The sequence below is a fragment of the Oryzias latipes genome, chromosome 11, assembly GCF_053564925.1.
Source record: "Oryzias latipes strain Hd-rR chromosome 11, Olatipes_Hd-rR_3.1".
NCBI classification, from domain to species: Eukaryota; Metazoa; Chordata; class Actinopteri; order Beloniformes; family Adrianichthyidae; genus Oryzias; species Oryzias latipes.
Window position 1 is genome coordinate 8,350,586 of NC_136247.1, and position 14,998 is coordinate 8,365,583.

At 44.6% G+C, this 14,998-nt stretch overlaps 1 protein-coding gene across 6 annotated transcripts in view; it reads left to right on the forward strand.

Moving 5' to 3' along the window:
- The window catches only part of phf14 (PHD finger protein 14), a 58,270-nt gene that overhangs the window by 26,827 nt on the left and 16,445 nt on the right, over window positions 1-14,998 (forward strand). For 4 of the 6 annotated variants that reach the window (XM_011481152.3, XM_078955296.1, XM_020707279.3 and 1 more), the window contains exons 15-16: window positions 3,940-4,002; window positions 4,532-4,653. In XM_011481152.3, the coding sequence (XP_011479454.1) occupies window positions 3,940-4,002; window positions 4,532-4,653 (185 nt within the window). Of the gene's footprint in view, window positions 1-3,939; window positions 4,003-4,531; window positions 4,654-5,956; window positions 7,864-14,998 lie in introns of those variants that run through there. The other 2 variants (XM_011481153.3, XM_078955298.1) reach the window with 1 other exon arrangement.

Genomic DNA, 14,998 nt, shown 5'->3' on the forward strand with positions numbered 1-14,998 from the left:
GGAGGTGAACATGTTTATGGTGCATGGGTCGTTTGAGGTCAGCAGATCTTTGGAGCGCCTGGTGAAATGTTAAGATTAAGATCAACTTTATCCTTCCCCGTAAGGAAATTCGGCTGTAGTAGCAGCACAATAAAATAAAAGAAATGCTAAATATATAGGAGGAAAAAAAAACTCTTATATACATGTACACACATGGCTACCAGATGAATTGTAGAGTCTGATGGCTGATGGCAGGAATTACTTCCTGTACCGTCCTTAGCACAGCGGGGGTGCATGAGTCTTCTGCTAAAGCTGCTTCTCAGGTTTGTCCATGGCGGTCCACAGTTTAGGCAGCAGTCTGTCTCTCACCACCTCCTCCAAATTGGCGTGCTTGACACCAATAACAGGCCCTGCCTTTTTAACCCGTGTGCTATCTTGTGGGGTCCAGCTGACCCCACTCCCAATGGTAACGTGCCTTGGAGGCACGTTATCATTGGGAGTGGGGTCATCTAGACCCACTAGACAGTGCGCTGAGCCTTTTTTCTTCAATGATTTGTGATCTTCACTGGTGTTCATGGATTACATGAAATCTTCTCGACCTTTACCCATCTTTGTCATGGTAGGGAGAACACGTCAATGCAAGGGTGGGGTCATCTGGACCCCACAAGATAGCACAAGGGTTCATGAGTTTATCCAGGCTGCTGGCATCCTTTGCTCTGATGCCAGCACCCCAGCACACTACAACAAAGAAGATGGTGCTCGCTATGACAGTCTGGTAAAACATGTGAAACATCCTGCTGCAAACATTGAAGGACTTGAGTCCCCTCAAGAAGGAAAGTCTACTCATGCCCTTCTCGTGTTTATGGACCACTCCAGTTTATTGTCCAGATGGACGCCCAGGAACTTGTAGGATGAGACCATTTCTACGTCCATCCCACCGATACAGACTGGGGAGGGCGGAGACTTTCTCCTACTGAAGTCAGTCACCATCTTCTTTGTCTTAGCCATGTTCAGCTGCAGGTAATTTCCCCCACCCCACCTGACAAAACACTCCACAAGGCCCCTGTACTCCTCCTCGCTTCCAACGTTTTCGTCTGGTGCCCCGCCCCCCGCTGAGTCCTGTGAGCTCTGGTAACAGCTCAGATGTGTAGTCAGCAAAAATCAGGTCCAGAGTACGGAAACGGTCTGTGTCAGCTCTGAGAAGGGGGTTTCTGTCTCAGAGTTTAGTTCGGGAGCGAACTAGTGTCAGGACACACGGGAGTATGAGAGCACAGAGTCAATAAACCTGTTTGGAAATGCCAGGCAACAGTCAGGGACCTGGAGGTGGGGGCGGAAAGCTGCCCTCTGATGTTCTGCGTCGATGGGTGCAGCTTTAGAGCATGTTTATCTTCAAACGGCAGCTGCATGCTTCATGCCTTACCAGCACGAGTGCTCGCACTTGTATGAAGCCGACTTGCTAGTCGACCTCCTGCTAGACTGCCAGGCGGCCCCGTGGATGCAGCTGCGCCTGCGCACGTACGCTTACATGCATGCAGCAGCATTTGTTGTTGGGTTTTTTGGGGAATCCAGGTTTCCTACAAACATCGTACTCTATCTACTGGAGGACACCTGTGAGCTAGTGCAGAATTTTACCTAAAAACCTTTTATATTTTACTGCAAGAAAGTTTTTTTTAAGACAATTCTGGCCTCCTGCAGTTCCCAGAACAGCCATGTTTAATTTGAAAGAATAGTAAGATGTTCTACAGAGCCCCTGGAGACCCTTCACCTCCTTCTGAGGACCAGTTAAAGTCTGTTTCTTTTTTTAATTCCTTGTAATTTATCCAGCTGCACAATTACTTACAAGAGATGTTAAAACCGTTACGCAGGCTTCACTTTAACAAAAAGCCCATTTAGCCGACTGTGCACACTGCAGAGCATTCATGCACGAGGACTTCTGCTGCTCTCGTGCAGAAAGCACAGAAATGTCAGGGTGAGGGATTCTTAGCTTCCACTCCTTCCTGTATATCCTATCTTCATACATCCTCCCGGTAATCTGCTTGAAACTGAGCGCCAACATCCACTTTATGAACATGTGCTGGTGATCAGGAGTCCATACGTCCCGTTAGCCGCCCCTCTCGCTCCGCTGAGCTCTAATGGTTTGTGAAACGAATTGCGCTGGTTAAAGACGCACTGATGTACTTCATTAAAGGACATAAAAGCTGTCTGCAGGCTTTATTTCCTCACCTGAGCGGAGCCTGGGATTTACCTGTGCAGCACCTCTGGCCCGTGCACACACAGCTGCTGCCAGTGTGCACCATCATCAGTTCATGCTGCAGCGGGAGGGGGGGGGGAGCTCCATCAGTTAGTTTTCTCGCCGACAGCTGCTCCATCTGTGATGACGGCCAGCCAAAGGCTGCAGATGGAATTGGTTTTTCAGTCTGTTTGAATATGTTGTTGATTTTTCTGCCTTATTTACCCCACCCCCACCCCCACCCAGCACTCAGCTGCCTGCAGCTCGGAGCAGTTTGCTATGTCTGCTGTCATGTGGGAAGCTGCAGAGCATCACGGAGGACGGCAGTCAGCCCCAGAATCAACCATTGAAGTCTCTATGCAGCTTTCCTCCAAGGGTTAGAAGACCTGCAGGCAGGCAGGGTGCAGCAGGAAACAGCTGCAGGTTTTCAGCTGCATACATCAGTGGGGGGTTTCCCAAGAGAACAAGCAGAAAATCCTTAGATCTTTAGAGAATGGAGAAGACCTGAGCACAAGTCATACCTCCTCGTCATTGCTACCTAAAGAAGAGCTTGGGCGCCACGTTTTCCCTACCAAACATCAAGGGGTTCAGATTTATGTCTTTCTGCAATGACCAGCTTCACCTTCTCCACTCGTGGATCTGAATCTTCTTATATTCTCACCAAAAACATTTTAGACTTCTTGTGTTTCTGCTACTTTCATGTCCAAAGATCTGAACAGTTTTTTGGTTTTCAGATTGTTTCTGTTTCATCAAAACCGAGAATCCTACAGGTTTGACATCAATGAGCTCACCTCCATTCGGACACAGAGTGCAGAACTCAGCCGATGTGGATCAAAGCCGGAATGGCTCAAAGAATCTCATCACTTTCCCACTGAAAGTTTCACTGTTTTCAGAGCTTCCGTCACCTCAGCTCTCAGAGTGGACACAGTTGACTTATGAGTTTGCGATTTTGTAGTCTGCTTGTTTTGATTCTCAATGAAAACTAGTTTCTACGACGGAGTTTTAGGGCCACGGTGAGGAAAAAAAATTCTGGCCAACATGACGAGATTAAAGTCATCATGTCGACTTTAATCTCGTCATGACGAGAAAAAACTCGACACGAAGTTTCGAGAAAAAACTCGTCGTGTCGAGATAAAAGTCGAAATAAAGTTTGGAGATTAAAGTCGCAACAGGGACACCCGATGGCTTCATCGGGCTGCAGAGATCCTGCAAACCAACCATCAATAAATAAAACTTTAATGAATTGTAAATCAATCAAATGAGCCTCCAGACATTTGGAACGTTATCAATTAACATTCAGCTCACCTGTTCAACAAAGTTTAGTCGGTCTGATCTGCTGCTGCACGGCGTTCACCTGCTGCTCTGCATGATGCTCACTTCCACAATAATCTCGTAAATTTACGAGTTTTTTTCTCTCGCGCAACATTGCGACTTTAATCCCGAAACTTTATTTCGACTTTTATCTCAACAAGACGAGTTTTTTCTCGAAGATTTGTGTTGAGTTTTTTCTCGTCATGGCGAGATTAAAGTCGACATGACGACTTTAATCTCGCCACATCTCGCCATACGTTGGCCAGAATTTATTTTCCTCACCGTGGCCCTAAAACTCCGTCGTAAGTTTCTGAGTCACTCCAGTAAAAAAAAAAAAGAAACCTCAAAAGGTTTCTTTGCATTCTGCAGAGAGAAAGTGTTTGTGTGTTTCTGTTAATTGCACACGTGTGTGTTCACAGAGAACCAGAGGGCAGAAGAGGAAGAGAATTCTCAATTCGGAAGAAAGGGAGGACAGAGCTGAGGTTAGTCCATTCCACCTGCTGTTCATGAGGCGTTCTGCCATTGCCTGCTGTGAACAACAGATGTGAAAACACTTTTCTATTTGACAATTCCTATGTTCAATAGATTTAATATATGTGTGTTTAGGTGCAAATATGTCTGTTTATGATCAGGAACAATTCTAGTATCTAGATGATAAGATAATTTTCTTTAGTCTGTTAATATTTATGACTTATCTGACATAGATTTGATATATCTATTTTTATTTTTATACTGATTGTCTATTTCTTTTGATCTTGTTGCTAAAAATGCTCAAAAATAAAACAATGGAGAGTTATTAAGACTGGAATGGCTCCAAAGGAGAATTACATTTTTAGCACCAGGCAGATGTTTTTTATTGGACGCTGAGATGTTCATCTCTGACTCTGCAAGTCTGCATACATTCTTGTGGTCAGAGTTACTCAGGTGATAAAGCTAATCCTCATTCTTCCTTGTCGTCTTTTCCGACGAATGCTGCGCTGTTCCCATGCCTCATCTTCTGCGTTTCCATAGGAATCTCTTCCACGGGAGCGCAGGCAGCGACAGTCTGTAGTGCAGAAAAAACCCAAAGCAGATGACACAAGGACTGAGTGTGCGACCTGCAAAGGGCCAGGCGACAACGAAAACCTAGTGAGGTGAGCCTGGGTGTGTGTGTGTGTGTGTGTGTGTGTGTGTGTGTGTGTGTGTGTGTGTGTGTGTGCACCTCCTCATGAGTGTGTGTCTCCTGTGGCAGCCGCATCCTCCTGATGATTAAAATTCAGTCTTCATTAGCTGGGGCTGCTCGGGCTCAGCAGAGTGTGGGGGCCAGGGGGGGGGCTCCCTCCGCAGGGCCCCGATATTGACCTGCCACATGCATTTGCTCACTTCATTAAGGTGTAATGAACACCGCAGTTAATTCTGCTCCAGCGTTAGCCTCCCAGCAAACAGCTCCTCTGTGGAGAGAACGGTCCAGATCTGGTCCTGAGGCACCATATAGCCTCCAGAACCGCTATATTAACCTGAACCTCACCTCTTTTCTTTCTCTTCTTCTGCCGATTATCCACAAATATCAGTCAGTAACTGTTATTTACCAAAATGAGAGGTATTGTGAAACCTTCAAGCTTCAGTTGATTCCTGCTGCAGCTCTTCCACCTTCCTGCAGTCGGTCTCTGGTCTTTCTTGTCTGCATGTACTTTTACGGGTTGAAGGCCCATTACCTGACAGGAGCAGCCGTCTCCTCTGAAGCAGGAGCTGATTGGTCAGAATTTGAGGTCATAGTGTGTTATGGTGGTGAACAGAGCTGCAGCCCTGCATCTTTAAAGACCCACTCTGATCAAAATTGTGTTTTAGATGTTTGAAACATGCTCTTGTGGCATTTTATGATGATGGAGGACATATATAAAAAAAAATGAAAGTCAAAATTGCTTTTCTGTAGTATTTCTTTATTCAAATTATTGTGAATCAGGAGCATAAAGGAGCTCCTATTTATTCTGTAGAAAATATACCGGGTGGGCCAAAGGCTCCTTGCTGCGCTCCTTTCTGATGCATCTACTTGCAGACAGATAGATCCATGTACGTCTTTGTTTTCTTCGTCTGGCTCCAAACTCCACGGCTGGATAGCTCCAGTTTTCCTTGCCAAAGACCACTGGGAAAGTTTTTAGAAAACAACAAAAGATGAACGGATTGGATCTTTGACTAACACAGAAGATAGCCTTTCAGTTGTCGCCTAATAAATGTTTGCAGAAGGAGCGGTGAGCGATGGAGTTTGAGTTTCATCCATTAGGTCAGACCCTCCGACTCTGAACTCTTGGCGTTCATCTGTTTTGGGTGACCGCCAGCGTTTGAGGGAAAACGGGCTCCAGGTTTCCCCGTCGATCGGCAGTGTCATGTTAGAGCAGCGTTTGATGCTCGGGCTGTGAGGCGTGCTGCCCCTGACTCTTTCTATCTTTGCATTGCCAGGTTGTGAGAGCCGGGGCAGCCACCTCACCCCCCTCCCCCCCATAAAATGTCGGGACCGATGACCGTTGGCTTAGAGACACAGAGAGGCAGATTGAGGCGTTTGAAGAATGAAGTCAGGCCGGAGAGAAGCTGCGCTCCAGAGCCGCCTGATCCGAACCAGACCAGGAGCCGTCCAGCGAAATCGAGCACAAGCACCTGCCCCCGAAACACAAAGCTGTGAATGTTGGACCGAAGGAAATGTTGGACATATGTGTGCTGTAATCCAGGACTCACAGGAAGTGGCAAAGACTGAAAGCCAATCGTAGCGTCAGACTTCCTGTTCTGCCTCCAGCTCTCCTCCTGACAGCAGATTGATTTGAAAGGATGACAGGACTCATGGAGTTTAGGTGTTCTGCCTTCATCCTCCTTGCAGATGCAGCAGCAGAAGCCCATTCCTCCTTCAGGTCTGGATCATAGCGGGACGCATCAGCTTCTTGTTTGTGGCTGAGGCTGTGGTTGGACTCTGCCTTCCTGCCTTGGTCTGTTCAAGTGCTTTGTAACCACAATTGGTTCCGGTTGGGATCCTGGTTTGGTCCTCTCTCTGCCTCTAGGTGCTCCTGTTCACTCAACAGATGTATATCCTTCCACTGTTTACTTCTTTTCTGCCTGCATGACTCCTAATCAGTCCCAGTCGGTGTTATTGATCAAAGTTATGCCGAAAAGTCGGTATAAGTTTGATGTGGAAACATTTGACGCCCTGCTTTCCCGAACCACAGTGTTGTGTCCTCTTGTTAGTGTGTATCAGGCTCTAGTGCGTACATTTGTTGTATTTCTGCTGCATCATGTGAAGCTGTGATGACAGCAAACCTGGTTAGTTAGAAATAGTAACTAAGTAACATGTTTGTGCTCTGAAAAACTACAATTTTGCATCTAAGAACTGACATGCCTCATACTCAAGCCCGGTGTTGTCTTGCGGTCCTAGTGGACTGCTTTTTTTTGTCAAAGCAGCAGCTGCTGCCGTTCTGTCAGCAGGTGACAAGTGTCACGCCGTGCTCTCATATGTCACCCCGTCACAGTCCTGCAGGCTCGCTGCCGGGATGCTCTGATGCTCTCTGCCTCCTCTGAGGCTGATGCAGCAACTCTGAGCGCGTCTGTAGAGACCGGCTGTCAGCGCAGGACAGAGTCCCACAGCCTGATCTGTCAGAACAGGACGAAGGTCCAAAACCTGATCTGCAAGAAAAGAACGGGGGTCCAGGACCTGATCGGTCAAGACAGGACAGAAATCTAGAGCCTGATCTATCAGAACAGGACAGAGGTCCAGATCCTGATCTGCAAGAAAAGAACGGAGGTCCAGAACCTGATCGATCAAAACAGGACAGAAGTCTAAAACCTGATCTGTCAGAACAGGACAGAGGTCCAGATCCTGATCTATTAGAACAAGATCTGTCAGAAAAACGGTCTGTACTGATAGTTTAGGATCTGAACCTCTTTCCTGTACTGACGTTCAGATCCTAAACTGTCAGTACAGACAGAACTCTAGAACCTGACCTGTCGGTTCCCTTCTGCATGGGTTTAGCTGTTATCTGTTTAGTGATCAGTAGTGTAGAAAGTAGTTCAGTGGTCTTCTAGAAATGTGAGAACCAGGAAGGGTGAGGAGGTGTACAGTATTTATTGAGAAAGTCAAACAATAATGTCTTTTTTATTCGCTGCCTGTAGTTAACTTTGTGTGTTGAAGTGCTGTGATCTATCCAGGAGAAGCTGCCATTGTTTACTGTCTTAGCCAAACCCGACTTTCAGATTGTGTTTCTGATGCCTGTGTTCTTATCCTGAAGTCCAACAACGTGCTGTATGTGAAGTGTCTCAGCTTGTGGCCTCCAGCTCTTGAAAATGAAGCAGGGCTTTAATAAACTCTTGATTTTTTCACCTGATTGCTGCAGTGATAAATGAGCGTGAGACAGCTAATTAATGGTTGTAAAGGTGCAGCCCGGGCGCTCCGTCTGTGCGTGTAATGCCCTCTGTCATCTGTGATTTATCACCGCAGGAGTGGCCTTCCTGCTCTGCGAGGACGGCTCACACCAAATGCCGCTCGTCAGCCCGCACAAATGAAAGAGTCCGGGCTTTTGTCTGCAGAACCACACCGTTTTAAAGCTCCTCCTTACTCTGTCATCACGCCGACCCGTCAGGAGAGAGTTTTTATTGTTTAAGCAGCAAATCCACCCACACTAAAGGCATCAAGACACATGCAACACAGTTACCAACTTCCTTCAGGAATCAACTGCCTTTAAAGAAGTTATTCGATCAAATTATTCAAATTAAATGATGTTCTATGAAAAAGTACACAAATGTATACAGAGATAGACTTCCCATGCTGTCTAGAAAACACTCAAACGACTGAAGAACACTGCCTCTGCTTTGCCGTTTTCTATAAATGTAACGAGAAGAATTAAAACGCTAAAGCATGGAAGCAATGATGAAACAAACCTGTTTAATCAAAAGACTATCATATAGTCCGATAAAAAAAAAATTAGCATAAAAAACAAACAATCCAAACAAAAAAGCAAAACAAAAATCACATTTTTTTAAAAGTACTTGTCTGAAAACTTTTTTTATGTTGATAGATGGAAAACAAAATTGAGAAACAGTAAACTCCTTTTTTTTTGGTTCTTTGTATCTCACAGACGGGAGAGCACACGTCCATCAGACAGAAAGTCTGCATCAGAAACAATTCTTTAAAAAAATCTTACAAAGGTTATTGGTTTATGAGACCCTTTATCTCCTAACACTTTGTAGACAGTCTGTTTTATAGATCAGTTCGTCAATCTAAAGCTTCACAAATTGACGCTCCTTAAAGCTACATTTCAATGATTTATATTGCCATAAAAAATGGGATTCAAGTAGCTTAGTTCCTTATATTGTAAAAGACAAAATCATGAGGAAGACTGTGGACCTGACAGAAGTGATGAAGGCTGCTATGGGAGCAGCACCTTCATGACAGCTCAGCAGATCCGCTGACTGACCGTCTCTGTGTCACCACTGCAGGAGTCGATGCAAATACTGAGACTACGTTCAAATTTTCCAGCCTTTTTTATTTAAAAAAAAAAAATTTTGATAGTGATATTGTTTTTGAATCTGTACAACTTTAAATCTTTAAACAGAATCAGAGAAGTACATTATGTACTATCTGATTATATTCTAAAGATTAAGATGTTATTTTACTATCAGTGCTGTTTGCCCTCTTAGTGTTAATGCGATTTGCTCACCTTGACTTTGGTCATCAGCAGTTTTCCATATTCTTTCCTCACTTGAACACATCGGCTTAGCTCCAAACTCGTGCCGACATTACTGATCAGTTTACCTTTTCCTTTTTAAAAGACCCATCCTAAAATGTGGGCTTTGTCTCTCCTAAGGTGTAGTAGTCTGCAGGTGACAGCAGCAGTTTTCTTTTCAGGTGTTGGATTTTACCTGAAGGTGTCCTTCAGGAACAGAGTTGTTTTATGTCTCAACTTGGCAAATGCAGATTTTCATGTATTTTACTTTGGTAAATCAATTTTGCGGGGTTTTACAGTTCATTAGTAAAAGTCGTGATAACTTTGCCTCTTTTCATGTAGATTTAGTCAAAAAAAAGTGGACGACAGATCAGCTGTCCCTGATGAAATCAAGAACAGCTCCCCCTCTCAGCAGGAGGACATTTTTTTGGAATTTTGGCGTTTGACAGGGTGGGTGGGGGGTCTTGTTGTGGTCATCCCTGAGATGAAACCATCTGTTTGCCCACAGGCTTTCGGGGAGGGGGGGAGGAGGGAGCAGAGGCCATTGTAGTCGCTTAGTTTTTGGTTCAGGATGAGATCCAGTTGGGGGGGGGTCTGAGGATGAAGGAGGTTCTGGAAGCCAGTAACCTTTTGGATGACAAGTGCATTTCCCATTACCGCTCTGACACCAGATCCTGGGAGATGATTTAATGGCGGCATTTTGTTTTTGCTGACTTCACCCCCCCATTAAAGCAGAAAAGTGAGGAGTGGGGAATGGGGCTGTGTGGGAAGAGTGGCCAAGCAGCTAAAATCTATTACTCCTGAGCTCCTCCAACCCCCCCCCCCCACCCCCTACCCCCATCTCTTTATCCAGCTGATTCTGCCTGAATTCTCCCTGAGCTTCTTCACTCTCCGCCCTCTCCCGCTCCCACCCCCAGAACAGCACTCTGTCTCTCCTCTCTTTAGGCTATGTTTTCCCTCCTGCCCGTTTCCTGTGTAATTACCCCCCCCCCCTGAACCTGACTCTGCAGCTGCCTTATAGCCTCATAGGGTACACTCGTGTCGGAAAAAGACTTGTTGTGCTTCAAGCTGATTGTATTTCTTCTGGTTTAACTTTTCTCCTGTTTGAAGCCACAAGGCTGGAGTTTGTTCTGCGGAGGGGCGGGGACGCTTGTTTTGCTCTGGAAATCCCATTTTTCCATTCTGCTTCCTAGTTGATTGGTGCCCCCTGCTGGAAACGGGGAGCCAGCTTAGGTAGAAAGGCAGCAGGAGGTGATGGGTGGGGGGAGGCAATCAGTCCCTGTCCTTCCAGTGGCTGTGAATGAGTTGTGTCCAGATAAACTAATAAAAGTAGCCGCTCTGAGTTGGCATTATCCACAAGTGCAGCTTCAGCAGTCATTCATTACATCCCATCCTGTAAAACAATGGCTCTTTTGTAATGTTGCAGTGACCCAACAGTAGATCAAAAGCAGGAGGCTTGCAGAGTCCAATAATCCACTCCTTTCTGCTCTGCACTTTGTCACGGATGAGAGTTAATGGCTTAGCGCTTTGTGTCATATTGATTTGTGTCACGTGCCCCCCTCCCGGGGTAATTGCATTGCCCACTTGTGATAAATTCACCGCCTGTTTTAGCCACTTGGGCTCAGATGCTGGTGCTGCTTAAGAAGAAAGAAGTTTCTGTGGCTGCAGTGCTGCGCGTTCACCGAGTAGGAGTTGCAGGCTGGAGAACCCAGCTCCACGCAGAGCAAAGAGTTTCTGCTCAAACAGGAGTTCATGCAGGTTCTCTAGGAAAGAAAAGAAAGAAACGGAGCTACAGTACGAGAGGATAACCCTAGCGATAGACAGACTGGTCACTTGTTTAGGGTGTACCCTGCCTTTGCCCCACAGTAACTGGGATAGGCTCCAGCAACCCAGAGACCCTGAAAGGTGTACATGGATGGATTGTTTACTCCTTTTGGTTCACTTCAATTCAGTTTTTCTGGGTTCAGTCCAGCCAACTTTAGACACTAAAAAAATACAAGAAAAATATCAAACTAAGACTAAATACTTTAAGATCTAATTTTGTCTAGATCATTTAAAAAAGACCAATTTATTTGAAGTTCAGCTTTACCTCACCTATAAAATAAATCAACAAGCTACATTAAGGGCTTTACTCTGTACTTACAGTTAAATTGGGCCATTTTGATTTTCATGTTTCATGTTTTACTTCGTTCTCTGTGTTCTCATGCCATGTTTTTCAAAATGTGTTCTGTCCTTTATTGTCATAAAAATGACACCAAAGTAGTTTTTAACCATTGGAAGAAAACAGGCGGGAGGACTCGTACAATGGCTCTGATGGGCACCACGGCTTTGTCTTTTGTGTGCTCGCAACAGGAACAATGTAAGCCCAAGAAATATGAACAAGATCCCTCATTTATTCAGACAATGGCTGTGTGAAGTCAGCATTTGTCCTAGATCGATAAACCGAACAAAGGTCCTGAAAGGGGATGAAGAATATAACAGCAGACACAAAGTGTGTGCAGGTGTTTCTACGGTGAATGCTGAAACTAGATGGAGTTTCAAACCAATCCAGAAAAGAACATGCTGGAAATTTTGGAGTTCTGGGGTCTGTTTCTGCATATTTCTAAGACATGAATCTTGTGAATGAATCTTGGACACCAATGATTACACAGTGGAGAAAATAAGTATTTGATCCCTTATTGATTTTGTAGGTTTGCTCATCTAAAAAGAAATTGACAGTCTGTCATCTTAATGGTAGGTCCATTTGAACAATGATAGATAGAAACTCACAAAGAAAATCAAGAAATGGACTTTAAAGAATGTACATAAATGTGTTTGCATTTCTTTGAGGGAAATAAATTTTTGATCCCCTAGTAACTCTTGAGAGTTCTGGTTCTAACAGACCAGTTAGGCTCTCCTGATCAACCTCTCACCTGAAATGAAGACACCTATTTCAACTGATCACCTGTAGAAACACCTGTCCACAGAATCAGTCCGTCAGTCAGACTCCAAACTCTCCATTATGAGAGACTAAAGAGCTTTCAGTGGATTCAAGGGAGAAGACTGAAGACCTAGACAAGACCAGAATGAACTACAAACCCATAAGCAAGAACTTGGAGGTTAAGGTGACAACTGTTGGTGCAATTTAATTCAGTTCAGTTTCTTTATTTCAAACACAAATGCAAAATAAACACAATAGTTTAAAATAGACATATAAAGTAATACAAGGTGCTTGAAAAGGAGTGGGATGAAGAGAAATCTTGTCTGATCCCACCCCTTTTTAACAACACCTGATGATGCGCGTATTTCTACTTACAGATTTGTAAAAAACCTTCATATTACATTCTGCATGCCAACTGTGTAAAAGTGACATTTTTTGTTTTATTAATAATTTCAGGCCTTATAAAGTTCTATTAGTCACTTGTAGGTTTTTTTTTGAATACATGTGAACTTTTTGTGCCAAGATACAAGGGCATGACCATCAATCCACCTCTAGGCCTGGGGCTTCAAACAAGATCTGACCTGGTGGGATTTCTATTATCATAAGAACAGTGAAAAATAGGCCTAAAACAACATGTCAGTAGTTATTTTATGATCTTAAAGCAGCTGAAACCACTGTCACCAGGAAAACAATTGGTAATACAGGTACTTTACATCCCAATGGTTTAACATCTGGCAGTGCTCACAAAGGCCCCCCTCTTAAGAAGGCACATGTGCAGACCCGCCTGAAGTTTGAACACCTTCACGATTTAAAGAATGACTAGGAGAAGGTGCTGTGGTTGGGTGAGCTCTTTGGCATAAACTCAACCCATCAAGTTTGGAAGAAGAAAAATGACAATGACCCCATAAACATCATCCCCACTGTCAAGCATGGAGGTGGAAACATTATGCTTTGTGGGGGTTTTTCCGCACAGGGCTACTTCGCCATGTCAATGGGAGGATGGACAGAGCCATGTACTGTCAAATGTAAAATGGACCGTGGATGGGTCTGCCAACAGGATAATGACCCAAAACATACAGCCAAGGAAACGAAAGAATGTCTGAAGAAGATGCATATTATGGTCACAGAGTGGCCCAACCAGTCTCTGGGCCTCAGTGGAGAGAGCTGAGGCTCTTCTAATGAATTAGAAGTCATCTGCAAAAAAGAGTGCAGAAACCTGATCATCAACTACAAGAAATACCCGAGCTCTGTGCTGCTGTGCTTGATTGTCTTTGTGTGATTTTCTATCCCTCACTGTTGAAATGAACATACTGTTGTGATGACAAACTGCCCTCTTATTTTAAAGTGGTTAAACCTACAAAACCAGTAAGGCATCAAATATTTATTTCCTCCTGGAACAGCAGCTTTCCCCCTTGAAGTCCTAAAGTTGGAGTCATGGTTGCGTTCCTTCAGTCTGGCTTCAAATGGCTCATCAAAGTTCTGATCTGTTTGGTCGGTTCAGTCAGAGAGCTGAGCATGTGGAGCTGAGACATTTACAGGAATGTGTGAGGTTGGCCAGCCTAAGCTTGGGGGGGGGGGGGGGGTCATCACTGTTGGCTGTGCTGTCGACAACACAGGGGTTTTGTGAGCTTCACACAGAGATTAAACACCTGATGAAAGGTGACAAGTGCTGCCAATAAAGAGCAACACATGTAACAGGCAAAAGCAGTCTGTCGTGTCCTCTCTAACACTCGCCTCCAATAAGATTACATCAATCAATAACCACTCTTATGAGTGATTGGATTGTCTCTGCCCCCCAAAGTACCAGGAGGAGAAGGGGGGGATGCTCAATTTTCCCAATGATTAAAGGACTGCCAAATTGCTTTGATAACATCAAGGACCTTGCTGTGGCTGCATGAGGAGGGCATGGTGAGAGCAGATAAAGGCTTCTGCTGCAGACAACAACACCAATTCTGTTCAGCCAATAAAGATCCATGCTAAGCCGCCGCTGAAACCACACTGTTGGTGCACCAAGGCATTGCTGCACAGCCTGGAAGCTCCAACAGAAGACTGAAACAACAATTCCAGTGATTACTTTGTCTTAACCAAAACAACAGCAAATTTCCCAGAAACATAAATGTCATAAATCTGTCTTCTATTTATGCTTTTTTCCTGTGCAGGGGACACATGCAAACTCCACACAAATAGGACAAAACTAGAATTTGAACCTGGACATTTCTTGCTGCGAGGGGATAGTGCTAATCACCACACCACCGTGCGGCCCTAAAACATATTGTTTTTGAAAAATGATGCGGAAATGATGCACATTTGTAACCCATAGGTACTTTATAAAGCTGCACATCATACAAACACACAGACATCCAATCCACCCAGACTGAAGTTTAAAATTCCATCCATCATCTCTTATCCATCTATTCATCTACCCATCCATGCATCTAACTAACCCATTTATTCATTCACCTGGTGCGACCATTAATTCATTCATCCACCCACTCATCTATCCACCCACATACACCTATCAGTCCACATCCACCCTTGGATCCCTTTATCATCCATCTATCATCCACCCATCCACCTATCTATCCATCCACTCATATATCTACATCTACCCATCCACCAATTGTTTCATCCTTCCCACATCTATGCGAGTTGCCCCCGCTCAATAGAAGAAATGACCCTGGGTCTTTTGCTGAGGTCCTCCTGTATTTAAGATGTTTTCATTTTTAGTTGTGCAGTCTTCAAAGCCATCTTGCAACCCGTTTGCTTCGGCAGATGTTGCTCTAACACTGAGCTTTTTTTGTAACAACAACCATTAGATTATGGCTTCGAGTGCAGTCAACACTGTCCTGCAGCAAAAAAAGATTCTTCTCAGGGGTT